Raw genomic sequence first — 20,861 nt, 5'->3', positions numbered from 1 at the left:
AACATCTGCTGCCCCACCCACAGTCACCGCCATCTTCAACATCACTAGGTTGATGACAGATAGCAGTGAACATTTGCCTAGCCTGTTTAACCTTCTCTCCATAAGCAGCAACTAAAGACTTGTGCCCACACTGCCAACCATTACCAAATTCACCCAGAGACAGGCAGTGAGTGACTCAATGCTACCCAACAGAGTAAATGACACTATTCAACAGCGTAGCTCACCAGCCCTCCTACCTGGATACAGTCAATCTAAATGAAACAAAAATCAGAATGAAGCAACTCTACTTTAAACCAACAAATTAAGGTGCTAACCTCACAGAGTCTACAACTCCAAAATTCCAAAATCATTCCCAATGAGCTGATTCTGACTCATAGCAATCTTATAGGGAAGCGTGGAACTGCCGTGTGAATTTTTGAAGTTCTGAAATGAGTTTCTGTAAATATTTTCATCTTTCTTCCATAAAGTGGCTAGATCTTATGAATAACAGTCCAACGTATAACCCACTATGCCACCAGGGCTCTGCAACACACACACACACACACACACACACACACACACACACACACACACACACAGAAAGACAGTTCCAACAAATGACAAAGATAAAGGGCTGAAAAACCTTCCAAAAGAAGAAGTGCTATTGGAACTACTTGATAAGGAATTTAAAATATTTGTATTTAGATCCCTTCAGTAAATTCAGAAAGAGCTCAAGGACCACAAAGATACCAGCAGCAATAGACAAAATCAAAGGAAACTGTTGAAGAGTTCCTGAAGACAATATGAAAACAAAAAATGGGAAAAAAACCATAAAATGTAAATCCAGAGGATAATCACTAAAATATAACTTGAATAGAATTGAAAAGCTAGACCACTCCACAATAACAGTAGGAGACTTTAGTATACTTTCAATAATGGTTAGAACCCAGAAGTATGGATGTATACAGAACCTTCCATCCATGGAGCCTTTTCCAGAACAGATTAACAGGCAAGAAAGTAAACATAAAAAGGTTTCAAATATTAAAATACTACAAAGCATCTTCTCAGGTAAATCAAGAGAGTGGGGGAAATGAAATAGAAAATGAATCCTGCTATGAACTACTGGGTAACAGAAGAAACAAAAAATGAAATAAACTCATTCAATCAAAGATGAAAACACAAAATACAATAAATGGAACTATCAATAAAGCAGAAAGATCCCAAATCAACATCTTAACGCCAATGATTAGAAAAAGGACAACATATCAAAAGTCTATATTCATCAGAAGAAATAAAAATTCAAGCAGAAATACATTTTCTAGTAAACATAAGGATTAAGACTAGAATCTGATTTTGAAAGAGTTAAAATTTAGAAAAATCACTGGAGAATTTAACAAAATGATAGAGGTAACTAACACAAGAAATGAACTAGGCAATATACAATAGAACCAACTGAAATAAAAAGGCTAATAACATTACTAGAAAGCAATGTACTTCAGCAAACTTTAAAACCTAGAAGAAATGGACAAATTCTAAACCCATACTTTTTACAAGACATAACGCAATCTGAGGTGGAAAGTTTGAGTAGATTCATTACAAAAGAAGCAATCAAATATGTCATAAAGCAAAGCAAAACAAAAACCCTCCCAACAAATAAAAGTTCTCGTCCAGAAGATGTCATTGGCAAATTATGCCAAAGATTCAAAGAGCTCACATAAAATTTCCTCAAATATTCAGGAACCAAAAGAATGGAATGAGTCAAACCCACAGGGGATCGCTATGAGTCAGCACTGACCAGATGGCAGTGAGTTTGGTTTGGTCAGATGCTTAACCCTCAGGGGAGAGCACCTGGCACTTTTGCTGGAGAGGGATGCTCAGATGCAAGGATAACCTGCGAAGGAGCCTGAAGAGCTTTCTAAAGTGATCGTATTTTGAAAGGGATTTCCCTGGGTTATGCAACTATTAAAACTCATGGTGTTCTTGGCATGTAACTTTTACCTAAAAAAAAAAAGCCAACCAAGAGACAAATCCTGACAGGAGTTAATTTTACGTCTGCTCAAATTATGTACTGATGGCAATAACTTCTTCCCTCCAATGACTTTCTGCCCTCCCTTCCCTCCAGAGGGCTTTCCCTTTGTGCCAGGCACCCATAATCTCTAGAACTGGATCTGACTCCTTCCTGGGGTCAGGGCGTGGGCTCCGGGTGTGCTGTTTATCTGGTGCACCATTAAAAAAAAAGAATGGAATGAAAACACAGCTCTAATACCAACAGCAGGCAAAGTCATCCCAGAAATGAAGATTAGAGACAAAGATTCCTTAAGCATCACGCAGTCATTGCCTCTGAGTTGATGCTGACTCAGGTCCAGTCCTCCGTGGGTTTCTGAGACTGTAGATGTTTACAGGTGTAGAAAGTCCCGTCTTTCTCTCTCCTTATGAATACAGGCACAAAAATGGTCAGGGAAATCCTAGTTAACAGAATCTAACTACATATTCAGGAAATAACATAACCCAGTAGAACTTATACCAAGTATTCAGGAATAACAAAGGATACTAACATTAATAAACAAAGAATAAGAACCACATGATTCAACAAAATCTAACATTCATTCTTGATAAAAAGGAAAAACAGAATAGAAAGAAAATCTGCCAACATAATTAAGGACATTTATACAAAACCAAGACCAACCTTTGTCTCAATGGAGAGAAACCGAAAGCATTCTCCTTATGAATGGGAACCAGACAAGAATGTCCTTTAATGCCACTTCTATTCAATTATGTATTAGAAGTCTTAGTCAAAGCCATAAACCAAGAAATGGAAATAAGAGGAATCCAAATAAATAAAAAGAAGTAAAATTATCTCTATTTGGAGATAATTTGATTCCATATGTGATAGTTAGGTTTACTGTGCCAATTATATCAATAGGAACATGTGGGTAGAATTTAATCAGGTTGAAGCTAGATTGGAGGACGGACAAAAAAAATAAAGACAGCCGGCACCCTATTGTTCCCTGCTGTTGCTGCTTTAGCTAGTTCTCTACCTCAACCTGTGTGCTACACTACCTATGGGCCATGCTAACCCATGGATCATGTGCTAGAGCCTGAAGCTTCACCAAGCTGCTGATGGGTACACTGCTTGAGCTTGAGGCTGGTGAATCCCGTCTCCATACGTGAATTTGAGATCCCATCAGGGTCTGTTTTGCTAAGTTTCTAAGGTACTGACTGTTGCTGACTCACTTTGCTGTCTGCTGCTTGCCTGCAGACTCTGCCTGCCTTGCCTGAGGGACGATTCTGCTGTCTGCTTTCTTGAGCTTGGACCTGGCAGTCCATGTGAGTTGAAGGACTTCCAGTATATTAACTGTTCACGAAAGTGAGTTGAACTGAGCCTTCTGTATGACTATGTGCACTATTTAGCAGTTATAGTCCTTCTTGCTGTACAAGCCTATCTACCTGGGTTCTATCATCGATCTATTTGTAAGTATCCGGATTTTTTCTCTAGAGAACCCTGCCTAACACACCATAGAAGATCCCAGAGATTCAACAACAACAACAACAATACACCATTGGAACTAATAAAGGATTTGGAAAAATTTGCGGGCACAGAATTAATATACAAATAGCACTTGGTCTTATCTATACTAACAAAGAAAACTCTGAAAAAGAAATGGAGAAAACAATACTGTTTACAATAGTCACCTAACAATAGGTGAATTATGTAGGAATAAATGTAACCATAGATACAAAACACGCCAAGAAACCTGTAAAACACATACTCCAAGAAAGAAGGGGAGGGGGGAGGGAGGGAGAAAGAGAGACTTATGAAAAGGAGGATATACGATGCTCATAAATAGGAAGACTTAACATTGTGAAAATGCAAATAATACTTAACCTGATCTACAGAGAATGCACCCTCTAACCAGTTTCCACTATCATTTTTTAAAGAGATGGAAAAACTAATCACCCACTTTATATGAAAAAGGGAGACCCAGGAGACCCCAGATAAGTAAAGCACTGTTGAAGAAAAAAAAAGAAGAGGCCTCACGATTCCTGTTCTCAAACCTACTACACAGCAGCAATAATCAGAACAGCATGGTATTGGTACAGTGACAGGCGCATACACCAATGAAACAGAACTGAGAACCCAGAAGTAAGCGGATCAACCTGTGGACGGCTGATCTTTGACAGAGGGTCAAACTTCATTAAATGGGGAAGAGATAGTCTCTTTAATAAATGATGCTGGCAAAATTGGATAGCTACTTGCATAATAAAGAAAATACATCTCTCACCATATAAAAAACTAACTCAATATAGATAAAAAACATAAATGTAAAACTAAACTATACAGATCATCAAAGCAAAAAATTGGGACAAAGTTAATATGAGGGTAAGGAAAAATATTTCTACAGAACCATACTTATCTCTATTAAACAAATATTTCAAATTGTGAAGTTACTGTTTCTCAGAATATCTTCCTCCTAGGTCTATACAATTCTGAAAAATGTGTTTCCATCTTTCTAATCCTTTCTGAAACATCCTGCACTCTTCATTTTATACCATGTCAAAAAGACACTTTTAAGAATCCTCAAGGAACTCGAAAAATGTTCCTTTTAAATGCCTTTTGAAGTTTGGGAACATGAAGAACTATGAAGGAGCAGTATCAGGGCTCTTCATGGATGGGGTAAGGTTTCCCAAAGAAATTTCCATAGGACCGCCCTTGTGAGCCTAGAAGAATGAGAAGGCTCAAGGTCCAGGTTAGGAAAAAATTCCTTGTTACAACCTTCCTGGCCTTTGACTCACAAATGTAGTTTCTAGTTTTCTTAAAACTTCTTCATAATGAGCCCTTATGATAGTCTCATATGCTTTAAGAAAATCAAGAATATTCTTAGTAATTCCAAAAAATAATCACCATGATCTTTTGAGCTGACCAATATTCCTTAAAAAGCTAATCCTTAAAGGTCCAGAAGATCTAATCAGAAGCCACACTTTTAACACCACCAGGATCTCTGAGTCCTCCTCGAAGTTGATTTTAATTCCCTAGTTGTTACCCTGTTTGGGTGGTGTTTGCTCACCATTCCCTCCCCCCGCCTCCTTCCCCAAAGTACCCCCGAGTTGTCAGTCCCATTGTTTTATCCTCCGGCTTGCTTCCCATGCCTATCTTATATAGGTAGGTGAAACAACAATAAGGGAGACAAAAGAAAACAAAAGATTGAAAAAAAGAGAGGAAAAAAATTTAGCAAAAAAAAAAACAAAACCCGGAAAAGCATACATAATCAGGTTGGCTGACCTTTATGACTCTATCCTCACTGGTCCTGGGTGCTTCCGGGAACTGCCCCTCCTAGCCTGACATCTAATTTTTGGGTTCCTCAGGGGCTTCGCAGCTTGGCTTTGCTCCCTTGATGATCTGTTATGCTCCCTTCTTGGTTCACCTCACTGTTTGGGGTCAGACTGGACTCACCACTCCCCAGTGTATCCCCAGTATTGTCCTCTGTTGTGGTGTGCTCCAGCGAGGGGGATATCATGTCTCACGGTGTTGTCGGCCCTACAATTCTCTCTGTGCCTTAGCAGCTCCTTGCAGGGATGTTGTCCTCAGCACATGGTGTGCCAGGATGCCGTCTAGTCCCTCCCTCTCTCTGTCCTTCTTAGTTTGCTTCTATGCAGTCATGGTGGGCTGGCCCCTCTCCCCAGCCTGCAGGTTTAGTGTTGTCCTCTGGAGCACAGACTTCTAGGGAGGGGGGGTCACTTTGGCTCTGATTAGGTGGTTATGTTGCACTCAAGGTTTGGCATGCCATTGGTGGGGTCTGTGATCAGAGGAATTATTAAGAGGCAGAAGAAAGGAGAGTGTGATGGTGGGGCAGGAGGAAGGTAAAAGAAAACAGGAAAGATGTAGGAAGCAAAGCTATGGATAAAGGTATAAACATGTATGTACACATATAAATGTTAATTCATAAAAAGAGGTTTTGGTCTATGTACATATATTTATATGGCAAGACATTGAGGAAGTGGACAGACTTTGGGCCTCTGCTCAAGCCCTTCCTCAATGCAAGAACATTTTGTTCTAACAACCTGGCATTCTGTGCTGCCCACCTTCCCAACAATTTCTGTGGCATTTTTCCCAAGCAGGAAACAAAATTTCACAGGCCGCATGCTATTCTCTTAAATCAGCCCTCATAGAAAACAAGGTTCGAGTAAAACTGCTAATATGAAAATTCAGTGTGACCAGAGAGAACATTCCCAGGAGACGCCACTGGGTGCACTAACTCAGAGAGTTACTTGATGCTCACCTAGTGAGAAAAATGCGTTCTACAAAAGCTCTGCCCAGCGGAGCTTTTTCATTTGGGGGGAGGTATGGCTTCGTATAGCACTTACCATATATTCTGGTGTACAAGCCGAGTTTTTCAGCACATTTTTAATGCAGTTTTTGTGGTAAAATTAGGTGCCTCGGCTGATATTCGGGTCAGCTTATACTTGAGTATATATGGTATCCTTATTTCACTTAGTATTACATCTTCCAGACCTATCCATGTTAAATTGTTTTGTAGACTCATTGTTTTTATGGTTGTGTAACATTTCATTAAGTGTATGAAGGTAAGTAAAAAAGCATTGCTGCAAAATCATAGAAAGCCAAAATATCAAAAGAAGCTACTGCTTCTCGACATATCCTCCAATTTATTCTATACACATCTGAGTGTAGTGCTTTCAGGTCTGTACACTGCCCACTAAGAACTCTGCCCTCTTCCATCTGTAGCCCATCAGAGCCAGTTTGGCATCTTCAAAGTAATCAAATCATATTAGCTTTAAGTGATCTTTGAATTTTGGGAATAAAAGAAGTGTGATGAGGCACGACTGCGGCTGAAGGGTGGGTGGGTTATGGCTTCTATCAACATTCTTGTAGGATAGCCCTTTGACCCTTAAAAATGTACGAGTCTATTGTCATGGTGGGGGAAAATCCTTCAGTGCAACTTTCCTGACTTGTTTCCTTACCACTTTTCTCACTAGTTTTCAATTAAAAATAAACAAACACTTTTTCATACTAAAATAACTCAATCAAAAGACTACAGCCTTTTGAAGACCTTATAAGCATTTTGGGAAAATCTATTAAGATGGCCCCTATGAGTCCCCCGAAATAGTCTGCCTTGAATTTAACTGTCCCAGCAGATTATATCCAGGACTAGTTCTTGTTCATGATTATTCCTTAAAATTTTCATGATCATTCTAGCACAAAAGACATGGGAAATATGCTCTCTGAGATAGCTGATCTATTCACACACCTTTGACATTCAGCAAATGGAAAGCTCTTTGAGGCCAAGATATTCCCCTAAAATTGAAAATGCCAAATCATGTGAAATCCCAACTGAAGTAGCTATCACACCAACGCTCATTCTGTAGGCTTCTTAGCCCAGCCCCTGGACTTCTGCCATATTTTCCCCCAGTCAAGGTTAACGGCCTTCCCCCTCATCTTCTTTTCTGAAGTCTCTCTGACCTTCCTTATAGCGCCTGATCCATCTAAAATCTGTTGTTTTATGTGGAATAACAGTCCTGTAAACTTGCTACAAAGCTTCAATGAGATTTGTTAAAAATGTGGTATTCTCCCTGATCTCAAAATCATTTTTTCCATGGCACAAAATGCATTCTTTTTAAGGCACCTGGGTTAGACAAGTATATTTCTGCAGCCATTTACTGATCAAAGCAGCACATTTAAACCCACTTCCCTGCAGGCATGAACGACAACCCTTATCTGTTGCACGTTTTGCTTATATCCATTCGTACATTGAAGGACAATTAGGCTTTTAACTTTGTTTTTTTGCTTTTGTGTATTACGTTGCCCAGAATATAGGCAAGTATACATCTGTTTGTGTCTATTGCCCTAACATACTCTCTAAATCTTGAATGGAAATTCTCTCACAAGGTCACCTTTTAGGGAAATAACAGATGAGCAAGAACAGAACAGGATATTATTCTTAAGTACAATGCTCCATCAAAAAAGAAACAGCTATGAGACCAAAAAGGCAACAGTTACTCTAACTTGGTGATAAAAAGACAAAGGGGGCCGGGAAATGACAGTCCTGGAAATGGAACAAGCAGAACCCAACAAGAGTATGCTGGCATAATGTGGAAAATGTAACTAGTGTGGATGAGCAAATTGTGTAGAAACAGGAACCTAATTTGATAAGTAAACTGTAACTAAGAACACAATCAAATCTCATTTATAAAAGAAACCCTATGGGGCCCTGTGCTCATCTGCAGGGGCTGCCGTGGGTGGGAGTCAACTTTGTTGGTAATTGTTTCAGATCTTCTGTTTGAATGTTTCAACCTTGCTGGAGGCTTTGAAGGACATCCCCCTCTGACAGGCAAGGGTTGTCTCTCCAGGGAGCTTTGGGAGATTCCCACAGATGCTCTGTGGAATCTGTTCTGGTCCATGGTGAGAGGGAAGTGCTTGCTTATTTCTTGTGAGGCAGATGCCCGGGGCTGAAATAGCTGGCAAGGCCACGCATCATCATGCGGAAATAGTTATCTTGAACACTGTCTCACTGCATCCGAAAATGAAAACCCAGCCTCCAAAGAAAAACAAAACATGGCTCATACAGGCTGCTCACAGAGAAATTCACAGTCTGGGAAACTTACAGGGGCAGTTCTACCCTGTCCTTCAGGGTCACTATGAGTCAGCATTAACTCGATGGCAGTGAGTGAGTGAGACACAGCTGTGTACATGATGCCCTTTCAGAGGCCAGGCCTGATTCTAGACTCAGTTACCCCTCTCGGGAACTACTGACAATGCTCCAGTGTCCTCTAGAGACCCTCTGGCAGCCCAGTGGCCCAGTGCAGAGCCCCATGGCTGTAGCTCACACACTCAATCCAGAAGCCTCAGGGCCCAGCCCCTGGGGAGGAGGCTGGAAGCACACGAGTTCTTCCCTCTGCCTGTCAGCCGGGCACTCTGGGCAGCTGTACAGCAGCCTTCAATCTTGCAAGGGAATAGACCTTTTTATGTTCTTGGCTCCTGCTAATATTGTGAGAAAGAGAGCCAGGCTACCTATTTTGGGAGAGCTGCCCATATGCTCGACTTTGGAAAAGAATGTTGGTTTGGTTAAGTCTAGCTGGGAACAAACATTTCCAAAGTATGCCACTGAATGACAGGGTGTTTTCTTCTTCTTCCTCTTGTCGAGGCTGAACTACAAGTCTGGCGGACTGCTCACAGCTCTTACAGCCTTTAGAGAAGGAGGGGCCCAAGGGGACAAGCAGCCACGCCTTAGGAAAAGATGTGGCAGTCTGCGTCCCTAAAAACTAGGAAACGCTCAGGGGGAAGGTCTTACACTGGCCTGTCATGTCACGATGAGTTGAAATAGATTTGATGCCAGTTTAAAAACATTTTTTTACTAATTTTATTAGGTGGCTCTTACAAATCTATGACAATCCATCATTCAATTGTATTAAGCACACTCGTACATGTGTTGCCATCAACGTTTCCAAAACATTTTCTTTCTACTTGAGCCCTTGGTATCAGCTCCTCCTTTCCCCTCTTCCTCCGCCACCTTCCTGTGCATCCTTGATCAATTATATATTGATGTTATTTCATGTCTTACACCATCTGTTGTCTCCCTTCACCCACATTGTTATTATTTGTTCCCCTGGGGGGTGGGCTATATATCCAACCTTGTGATGGGTTCCCCCTTTCCATTCCCCTCCCCCTCCCATCCCTCTACTCCCACTACAGTTCCTGAGGGTTTTCTGTCCCGAATTCCACCTGTCAAGAGTGCTTATTGGTAACAATGTGTGTACTCCAGTCTAGCCAGATCTGTAAGGTAGAACTGGGTCATGGTAGTAGGGGGAGGAAACATTTAGGAACTAGAGGAATGATTTGTGTTTCGTTGGTTCTATAGTGTATCTGGTTGAATTGTCCCTTGCTTGTAACCCCTCTGTGGGGGGGATACCAATCATCTACAGGTGGGCTTTGGGTCTCCACTCTAACCCTCCCCTTTCACATGAATAAAATACTTTGTTTTGGATCTTTTGATATGTGATACCTGATCCTGTCAATAATTCTTGATCACACGGACTGGTTTGCTTCTTCCATGTGGCTTTATTTGCTTCCCTGCTAGATGTCTGCTTGTTTAACTTCAAGTCCTTGAGACCCCAGATGCTGTATCTTTTGATAACCAGGCACCATTCACTTTCTTCACATTTGCTTATGTAGCCATTTGTCTTCAGCAATTGTGTCGGGAAGGTGAGTATCAAAGAGTGCCAGGTTATTAGAACAAAGTGTTCCCGTGTTAAGGGAGGCCTTGAGTAGAGGCCCAAAGTCTGTCTGCTATCTTAACACTTAACATATAAGTATATGTACATTGGCTTCTCTCCCTTTCATTATAAATGAATATATTTACATATATACATGCCTACAGCTATACTTCTATAAATAGCTTTTCCTTCCTCCTCCTTTCCTCTATTTCCTTTCACCTTTCTCCTGTCCCACTATCATGCTCATCCTCCACTTGGATCTCAGTAATTCTTCTTGGGGGAGAGCCAGTTTTCTCTGTTCTCTTCAGTCTCACCTATCTTCCTTCCTTCCGTCCCTCCTTTCTTTGTCTCCTTCTTCAACTCCCAGTTCTGCTTCCCATATCTCTTTTCCTGCCCTCGGCCTTTTCCTAGCATCGTGGAGTTGGTCCACCAGTGGCAGGGAGAAGCTGGAGTGTAAGGAGCTGCTGGGCCCCAGTGTCCACTTCTCAAGAGTTTGAATGTGCACCAGCAGCAGTGCGTTTTGAGTCCCGACACACCAGGAAGTAGCTCTGTGGCTTTGAGGTTTACTTTTTGTTTTACAGTAGCTATGGTTTCCTCATTTGTAAATTGGACTAATAGCTTTTTGGAATGTTATTGAGAATTCACCAATAGTGTCCAAGGAAGCTGCCTGGAACACAGGAGCAGCTTATCACCGGAAGGAGGTGGAAAGGCCTAGAGTTCCCAGCTAGGGGCTGGGCTGGGCGGCGGTGGCAGGGCAGAGCCTTCGAAGGGGCCACCCCCTCCCCCCCCACTCACTCCTAGGAGATGCTGAGTCCTCTTTTTTGCTCAGTCTACGTGCACAGTGGGTTCTAGTTTGTGGACCTAAGAGGGAAGAGAATGTTAAGAGGTGTTGTTCTTGAGCAAACATTTAATATTAATGGGGTTTATCAAGGATCAGTAGAGGAGGCAGTGGTAGTTCAGTGGAAGAATTCTTACCTCCCATGCAGGCAACCCAGGTTCAATGCCTGGCCAATGGACCTAAAAATAGTCACCACTCATCTAGCTCCAGCGGCTTGTATGTTGCTATGATGCTGAACAGGCTAAGAGCTTCCACGCTAAGACAGCCTGGGAAGAAAGGTCTGGCCACAGAAATCCCATGGCCTGATGTGCAACTGATCATGGAGAAGCACAGGATTGGTCAGTGTGCTGGATTGTGCATGTAGCCACCTTGAGCCAGGGGCTTCTATGAAGGCAGTCAACAATGCAAAGTCATTGCTTCTTGACTAACCCTCTGGTCTTTTAACAAAGAGGACTCATTAGAGTGAAATGATGAGACTCATCCAGAGATGACATTTCTAGAGGACAGTTTGCAAAGAAAAGCCTGATGCTCTGCAGAATTCTAAAGGGGTGTTACAATTTTAAAACAAAGCTCATTCAAATCTGTCCAGTCCAACACAACTGTGTTACCTGATAACTCTGTCTTTTGGAAGGTGGCACAAATCAAGCGAAATGTACCAGAATCTCAAATGCTTTGCCAAGATCCTAAGTAGCATGAAACAGCAGTAGAGAAAATTGAGTACATTGATTTGCACACAGGAGGTGCTCCGTCATTATTTGCTGTATTAAACTGAGTTGGTTACACACTAAATAACCATCCCATATATAGCCAAGGACGAGGAATAGCATGAGCAGTGTGAAACAGAGCTTGTGTTGTATTTGTGGAAACTAATAATTAAGATCATTTATCTCTGTATCAAAGAACTGTATCCAAGCATTGTAACACTCATTCAACTGGGTTTATATTAGAACAATGCACGTGGCTGCCTACTGCAGAGTTTATTTAGTGGACAAACGGATTTCCTCCCAGCAGTTGGGATGGAGCCGTTTTCTGCTAGGTGATTTAGACAGAATACAATGGAATTCAGCATGTGTGTTCATCTATCGCAGGGGTCCTCAAACTTTTTTAATGGGGCCAGTTCACTGTCCCTCAGACCCGTTGGAGGGCCGGACTATAGTTAAAAAAAATACTATGAACAAATTCCTATGCACACGGCACATCTTATTTTGAAGTAAAAAAAACCCAAAAGACAAAAACACCCGGCGGGCCAGATCAAAATCCTTGGCGGGCCGCAGTTTGAGGACGCCTGATCTATGGCAAGGTTTTCCAACCTGAAACTGCTAATATGTTCCTTGCAATGACTAGTCGGCTGCTAGTCAACTCACAACTCTTCTAATTTCCAGGCCTTTGACCTTGGACTCTATTAAACCTTGCATCACCTTCCTGCTTCAATGCCATTTTGGTGGTACTGCCTTGGGCCCGCCCCACCTTTGGGCCAGACTGATTCTGTTTTGCAGGCCTGACCAGGACTTTCAGGGGGAATCCCCTTACATCAGTGCTGAGAGTAAGAATGAAGAGGGCCTGGGAGGGAATCCTAGCCAAGGCATGCCTTACCCATGAGGACTGCTGGTCAAGACAGTGCAGCGTGCCCGAGCTCGAATAGAGGATGTCATCCTTGACCAACACCGAGATGGTTCTCAGGATGAAGGACAGGAACAGGTTCAGGTGGATGTAGTTCCGGGTGCAGTGTAGTTTCCTATGATCATGGAGAGAGGGAAGAACAGATGTTAAAACACTCAGTTTGCATACACGTTAATAATTGCCCGTGTAGTTTTTAAGACATATTCTACTGATTTTACAATTGTTTTATGTCTACAGGGAACACATGTATGAAAGCACAGGTAGCTCTCATATACTGCCATAGCCTTCACAGTGTCCATCAAGAGACATCTCGCATTGGAGTGGTCCATTTATTATACTGTGAACCAGTATGGAAGCATTCTTCTGAACTAACATCCATCATTTACATTAGAGATCACGCTGTGGTGTGCAGTCGCATGGGTTTGGGCAGATGTTTTCAGCACTGTTGGGACACGTAGGACAGTTTCACTACCCTGAAAATGCTCTGTGCTCCACCTCGTCATCGTGCCCTCTCTCCCGCTCATGTGATTTTTATCTTCAGGCATTCTTCTACTAAACAAACCAACCAACCCTTGAATATAATTAATAACAGGAAAACAGAGCACAGGAAAAGGTTAGAAAAAAATCAAACTCCATGATACTAAAAAACATAAAGCACCCACTTTAACAGGAAAAGAACAGAGCGGAAGCAGAACTGAGAGGAAATGCATAGATGCGGAAACGCGTTCTACAGAAAGGCTGAGAGCATGCTGTAAGCATCTACCTCTGGAAACTAGACAAAGAGAACCAACTTAAAAAATAGACAAAATGGAAGGAAAGATACACTGGAGATAAAAGGATAAGCCACAACTTAATAAGCAAACACACAATAGCGAAAACCCACTAGGTCCAAAGTTAGTTTTTGAAAAATCACTAATAAAATAAAAAAGTAGACACCTCAACAAGGAAGGAAGGCACAAATGATCAATGTCAGGAAAACACATTAAAAAGAGAACATTGAAAATATAGATTGTGATAGTAAGGTTTTGTTCCAACTTTGCTGGGCCAGGAGCCTCAGTGGTTTGGCAGTTGGCACCTACTGTCCTAAAACACTGTGAGCCTCACAAAGGAGTGGGATTACAGGTGGAATGGAACACCGAGTCAGGTCACAGCCCTGATGACATTAAAAGCAAGTTCCCTTAGGGGTGTGGCCTCCTTCCAGTATAAGGACGCCGTGGAAAAGCTTGGTTCGCTTTTTAATTTGGAGATTTTCATGTAAGTTTCTAGTGAGGATTCTAGTTTTCTACTCGTTCCCTTTTCATTGAGAATCTTTGTCTGTTGAACATATCCCACCATCATCTGGGTAGTTCTATAGCCTGTTTCATTTCATCCAATTCTTTTAGGTCTTGGTGGTGTTCATTGATTTGTACCCTTTCCCCTCTTTGCGTGTGTTCTGATACTTTCTGCTGTTTCTTCAACATCTTGGTGTAGTTGTTAGGAGCGGCAGGGGAGTTAACTCTGTCGGGTGGTGTAAGAGGGGAATAATAGAAACTTCAGAACAAGCGGTGAAAGAAAGGAGATAGAATAGGGGAGAGGGGAAAGAGAGAAATAATGGAAGGAAAAGTAATAAAGGAAAAATAAAAAAGGAACGGGCAGTAGTAATTTACGAAATGTTAAAAAGCTTAAAATGATTCTTTTAAAAAAAGTATGAAAGAAAGGAATTGTTTCAAAGTAATTAAAAAACTACAAGATATTTTTCTAGAGAAAAGGAAATCTATTCCTGTTTGTTTGGGGTCTAAGCATTGTTGTAGCTAGTGTGGATGAGAGGAAGGCCGGTGGGTGAGAGAGAGGTGTGTTACCGTAAGAAGGGTGGGAGGGGCTCAGGTGGGTTGATGTAGTGTAGCTGGTATGAGTGAGAGGAAGGTGTGTGGGTGAGATAGGTGTGTTACCATAAGAAGGGTGTGAGGCTCAGGTGGGTTGATGTAGTGTAGCTAGTGTGGATGAGAGGAAGGTCGGTGGGTGAGAGAGAGGTGTGTTACTGTAAGAAGAGTGGGAGGGGCTCAGGTGGGTTGATGTAGTGTAGCTGGTATGAGTGAGAGGAAGGTCGGTGGGTGAGAGAGGTGTGTTACCGTAAGAAGGGTGGGGGCTCAGGTACGGTGATGACATGTGCTAGAAGCATACAGGGTGAGGACCAGTAGAGTAATTGCAATGCGTGTCTACTGGCCAAGTGGCTCCACATGGTCGGACACTTGGACTACATGGAATAGGCTTAGGCCAACCTGGAGGCAAGGGGGCCAAGTGGGGTGGAGGAATGGAGGGACCAGAGCTCTTGCCACCTGGGAGGTGACGAGGTTTCACAGGGCAGTGTGGGGCTGAGTGAATGTGCAGGGGCAGAGCTCATGCATTTGGGAGGCAGAGGTCTCTGAGAGGAACCCAGGGAAGAGGGACCTAAGCTGGACACCATCCAGCGGGGAGAGGCCATCCCTGAGGAAGGCCTAGTGGGGAGGTACAAACCATCTCAGAGGATTTTGCTCTGGATGGTCTGGGGTAGTCTAAATGAGGTGCTGGCTGGGAGATGAGGTGGTAAAGGGCCAGGGGCTGCTCAGGCCAGCTGGAGTCCTGCAGGGACAGTATTTGCATTAGCAGGGACACAAGGTAATTATGTAGGCTGTTGAGCCCACGTATGACTCACACGTGCTGGCTAAGGGAGGAGAAGGTGTGTGGACAGTATGGAAGCCAGGGTGTATGGAATAAAGCCTGGGGACCCAACAGCCTGCCATGAGGTCAGTGGGGTGTCGGTTTATCTTTTCCTACTCTCTTCTGCCTGCTCCACTGTGTCAGATTATTGAGTGGTTCTCTGTGATTGATTGCACCTCATTTTCTCTCTCCTGATGTTTTCCTTCTGATTGTTGGAGAGGAATTCATTTTCTGTGTGATCAGTCAGTCATCTCGAACCAGGACTGACTGCTTTGTTTTCTGGCTGGATCTGGATTTTACATCTGGCTCATTGACTTCCAGTTCCTTAGACTTGAGCCAATGGCCTGCCACATTACCTGTCAATCATGGGAGCCATCAGAGGCCTGCCATCTGACCTACCGACCTTGGGTTTGTTCAGTTCTGCAGTCACAAGGCTGACCTGCTGACCTTAGATTCATCTGCTTCTGTAGCCACTAGCCTACGATCTCATCAGCCTCCTCAGCTAGCAAGTCAGAAGAAACCTTCACCTTAACATTGGCTAACAGACTTGGAATCTGCCTGGACTTCGGCTTGCCTGCTTTTACAATGGTGTGTACCATCTTCTTGATAGAAATGCCTCTATCTCTACATACATATCACTGGTTTTGCTTCTCTAGAGAATCCAGGCTAAGATTAAAAAAAAAAAAGATTCCTTGTAAAGTATAATTTACCATAAATGACACAGGAAGACGTAGACAATCTGAAATATAGGCACCAGTCCCATTTCTGGTTTTAAAATAAACCTGAACTCATAAATAAAACCTGCCCACAGTGACAGTTCTCTGCTCAGAGATTTTCACTAGAGAATTCTTCAGAACAATTAAAAACATATGACCTTTTAACGTATTTAACCCAAAGTATTCCGAAGCATAGAAATGAGGAAACATTTTCCTACTAACTTTATTGGCCAGCATAAAAGTTGCACCAAAGCTTAGCTCAGTTATTTCTCTAGAAACAATTAGAAATGTGACTATCAGCAGATATGTGAGACCTTTACTTTGAACACCAAAAACATTGAGATATTAAAGAAGACTGAAACAAATGGAAGAATATACTAAAATTATGAGTTGAGTGATTTAATATAATAAATATGTTCATCTTATTAAAGCTGATCTGTAAATGGAATATAATCCAAAATGAAATCCCAGAAGAATTTTTATGGCATCTGGCATGCTGACTTATCATCGTTCATATATAAATGAAAAGGGATAAGTTTTTCTTAATGGGAAATAAAACAGATGAGGACTCACATTTGTGGAAATCCAGGTTTATTATAAGGTTATTAGAAATTGTGAAGGAACCCTGGTGGTGTGGTTATGCACTGGATTGGCCATTTAACACCACCAGCAGCTCTGCCGGAGAAAGACTGGGCTTTCTATTCCCACCACCAGTAACAGTCTCCGAAACCCACAGGGTGCCGCTATGAGTCAGCACTGACCCGATGGCAGTGAGTGTATAGTAACTGCACTTTGAAAAAGGTCGAGGGACAGGCAAAGAGGCAACTGGAACAAAACTGTGTCCATAAGAGGTCCCACACAAAGGAGTCACAGCTAGGGATGCTGCTGATGGGGATGGAAAGGGTGTGTTCACTTTGGGACATAGTTGACAGTCTTCGGAAAGGCTAAATCTACGGGTAGCCAGAAAATAAATATAAATGTACACGCATATATCTACAGAAATGTGTACATATGTGCAAGAAATAATGCCTAAAAATGTTCACAGCAGCCTTCTGTATCTAAGAACATCAAATGGAAAACCATCAATATACCCATGAACAGTTGAATGGATACAAAAATTGTATCTTCTTCAACTGAAATACTCTACAGTCATGAATGAGACTATAACTTGATCAAGAACATGAAATGAGTGGCAAAATGTCTAATCAAAGGACCCAACGACACAGGAGTACCTCTGGTAGGATTACAAGAGCATTTTTTAAAAAGGCAAATCAACCTCTGGCGCCAAGGGGCAGAGGCACGGTACTGACAGTGCACGGTTATGAGGAGGCGCTCTCGATCTGCTCTACTGGGCTCATTTTGTAAACACTGGAGCTATCTAAAAGATGCAGCCACCTAACAACATTTTCTTAACGTATGCGTGATCACTAGGTTTATTTCCAACATTTTAAAGGATCACAAGGCTTATTAAATATAACATGAACATTTCCTTGTGTTTCAGGGAGCGTTCTGAGCTGCTGTGATTGTGCCACATTGTGCTGGGAAGTGGCTACAGAACATTTGCTCTCTCTCTAGTACATGTGCCTGCGTCCCCTCTATTTCTCTTTATGGGACCACTTCTTTGGGAATGTATGTCTACTGTCAAGATAACTTGGTTTTTCAGCAATTCAAACTACTTTTCTTAGGTCATTCCCCCTTGTTCCCCATCATGTTCATCATGTCTTTCTACCAAATGTGGTTGGGATTTCTATCTGTCCCGCATTCCAGTTAGCAAGCCACCCAAGCAACTCATGCTGGTTACGTTTCTTAGCATTTTAGGACTTGGTTGAAAATATATGTCATTCCACTAATTCGGTGTGTAAAAGCCCATTGTTACTTAATGCTTTCTGAGCTTTGAGATGGTTACAGAGGATAAATGTTCCATGAAAAGAATTCTGAAAAGAAATCTGTTTCCTGGACATAATCACTGAGACAATGAAGCCTTTTATCTTTAGAATCTGGGTTTCAAGAATCAATTCCCTCTCACCTGACTCTAGTAAAGTGGTATCCCATAACTACACCCAACAGATGCTGTCGGAAGGGCAGTGACTTGGGATGCTTTTTCTAGGACGTGTCACATTCTCAACAGGCAGCAGAACAACTTCTCCTGAAGAGATATCTTTAAAAAAACTAACTAAAAGATGCCAGAGGCAGGTGACAGATGAGGTCTATTACAGAAGATTGGGCTCGATGCCTACAAAAGCCATTTTAAAGGTTCCTAGAGACCAATGCCCATAAGTGCAAGAACTCCACAGCCGATTAGTTTAGCTCATTCAATATGTCACTCTGCACAGGCTGAGGAAACTAAAGTATGCCAAGAATATGAATAATGCAATATAAAAGCTCTTTCAAAATAAGTTGTAATGTGTCTAGTTTAAATAACTCTGTGCCAGCTTGTTATTGTTAGGTGCCATCTAGTCAGTTCCGACTCACAGTGACCCAATGTACAACAGCAAGAAATACTGCCTTGTGGGAGTAACCTCCCTACATTTTCATTTTCTTTCTCTTTGGCAATTTGAACATTAAAAATATATAGTAAAATACAAAGGATAAATAGAGCAAACATTAATATGGTATCTTTTTTTTAAAAAAGGAAAGAAATAGACAATTATAGCTCTTCCCTATACTTTTTTGGTTAGCAATTTGAACCCATTAGCTGCCCGGGGGAGAAAGATGAGACTGTCCATCTCTAGGGGAGCAGACAGTCAGTCTCATAAACCCAAATGGGCAGCACCACTCTTCCCTCTAGGTTGCTAGGAATCAGAACGAACTTGATGGCAGTGGGTTTGGTTTTGGGTTCCGACATTCTGAGAATTATGAACTACCTGATAAAGCTGAAGGCTTACAGAATTAAAAGTATAACTTAATTATATTTCCTGGGTTTCTTAATATCCACTGTTCTTTATTAGTCCTTAGTAATTTATTTTAATTGCATTATTGACATCCTAATGAGCTGTTTGTGAGGTTCCCAAAATAATTCCATTTGTTGCATAATTGATTTTATGTGATATATGAGCTGGCATATGAAGTACATTTTAGCAAAGAAAAAGATGTGTGGATCAAAACACTGTTTGGTATCATCTATTTTATTTAGTGCTAATGATGTATAAAAGATAGGTTGAATCATAAATGTGATTATTAACTTTTTCCAGAAAGAAACAAAGCCTCTACCCTCCAACTCTGACCAACTACCAGAAGACAAGCATCAGTTGTGTTGGTGGTACCGCATACGATGGATGTACTTAAGCATTTAGGTCTACTAACACCTTGAATCTTCACAAAAAATGTTCAAAGTAGCCTCCCTTGGTATTAGATGCATCAAAAGGTTGAGTAATTTTTCTGAGACCACAATTTTTCCACACAACTACTAAGAAACTGATCCAGGATTTGAACCCCAACAGACTCCAGCTTGCATGCTCCTAACTACGTTAGACTGCCTTTCAGTGGACCAACAGCCACCCAAACTCAGGAGCGTCTCAGTAAGGGCATGATCATACTGATTCCATATTGTCAAAACTTTTGTGTGACTGTTGACTATTTACTAAACAAAAGCGGAGCCAGCTCCTTATTCAAGTCAGTACTTTCTCTCGATGTGTGAAATGCAGAGTGTTTCAATAATCACAGAAACACTGCACCATGCCTGACACTAGGGCTCTCCAGGAGAGGTTGACCGATTTAGCACAGAGGCGATGCTCTCACCTGGGAGACGGGTGCTAAACATGGAAGCAGAGATTGTCTGCCTTCCTTGGATATGCCCAGTTAAACTGAAAACCTGTCCATCCCACAGTCTGTGGAACTTCACGTTTCCTCTCCTTACCTGAAAAGGCAAAGAATGATACTTCCGGTTGTGAGGGAAATCAGAGACACACTGTACCCCAAGGTGTAAACGGCCTTCACCAGAATATAAAACGTGATCTACAAAAAAACAAAAGAGATGAGTAAGCTCTTGGTGGCCAGCATCAAGTAACAGGCACGATAACCCAGTCTTGATTACATACCCTCCCTTCATAGAGGAACCTCCTCTTCTTCATCACCTGGGTTTACACCGACCCGTCTATACGATTTTAACCTTCATTCTGGATCAAAGCGTGCATTTGCCTCCCCACCACCCCCCCCCCCCCCCACAATTTGATAAGAATGACCGTGGATTGTTTTTTTCTGAAGTGAATCTACTAGAAGCAATATGATCTGCCACTTCAAGAAAATTCGAAGAAAGGCAGTGAGTGCCCCATTCGGTTTCCGGAGAGCTCCGGACTCTGGGTTGCAATAGCAGGGCTTCTCAAGGAGCATGAGCTCCAAGGGAGCAGCAAAATGCCACTGCGTGTCACAAGCCTGAGTGTACTGCATCGCAAAACCATGGTGCTTTGTAGGTACATGGCACAGTTCCTGGGGTAAAGGCAAGCTAACCAGTAGAGACCCGGAGTTAGACTGCAGTCTCTTATAATTTTTATTTTCTTAACATTTCTTAGCATAGCAGACTTTCTCACGTGATACTTTTAATCCCCATGAATCTGTCAGCAGGAACAGACGGAGGTTAGTAATAATCACTGTGACAGAAACCCTGAGAATGTTACCATAATATGAAGTGTGGTAGGTAGACAATATCATGTCTCCTCCAGAAAGAGGGAAGGGATGGAGTCACATCCTGTCTTTCTCTCTGGAGGCAGGTCATACCCTTTCTGTTCGACCTTTCTGTTGAAGAGTCACGCGGAGCCATTCCGATGGCAGCCAGAGCCCTGGAGATGCGGCCACCGCCACTGAATCCA

General features: G+C 42.1%; 1 protein-coding gene across 1 annotated transcript in view; it reads right to left on the bottom strand.

Moving 5' to 3' along the window:
* VIPR2 (vasoactive intestinal peptide receptor 2) overlaps positions 1–20,861 on the bottom strand; it is a 163,494-nt gene that overhangs the window by 17,138 nt on the left and 125,495 nt on the right. Inside the window, exons 5-6 of the mRNA XM_075550159.1 lie at positions 19,913–20,010; positions 12,638–12,779 (exon numbers count right to left, since the gene is read on the bottom strand). Coding sequence (XP_075406274.1) covers positions 12,638–12,779; positions 19,913–20,010 — 240 coding nt within the window. The remainder of the gene's footprint in view (positions 1–12,637; positions 12,780–19,912; positions 20,011–20,861) is intronic.

This window comes from Tenrec ecaudatus, chromosome 5 (assembly GCF_050624435.1).
Source record: "Tenrec ecaudatus isolate mTenEca1 chromosome 5, mTenEca1.hap1, whole genome shotgun sequence".
Lineage (NCBI taxonomy): Eukaryota > Metazoa > Chordata > Mammalia > Afrosoricida > Tenrecidae > Tenrec > Tenrec ecaudatus.
The sequence above is the reverse complement of the archived record's forward strand: the minus strand, read 5'-3'. Positions and strand labels throughout refer to the sequence as shown.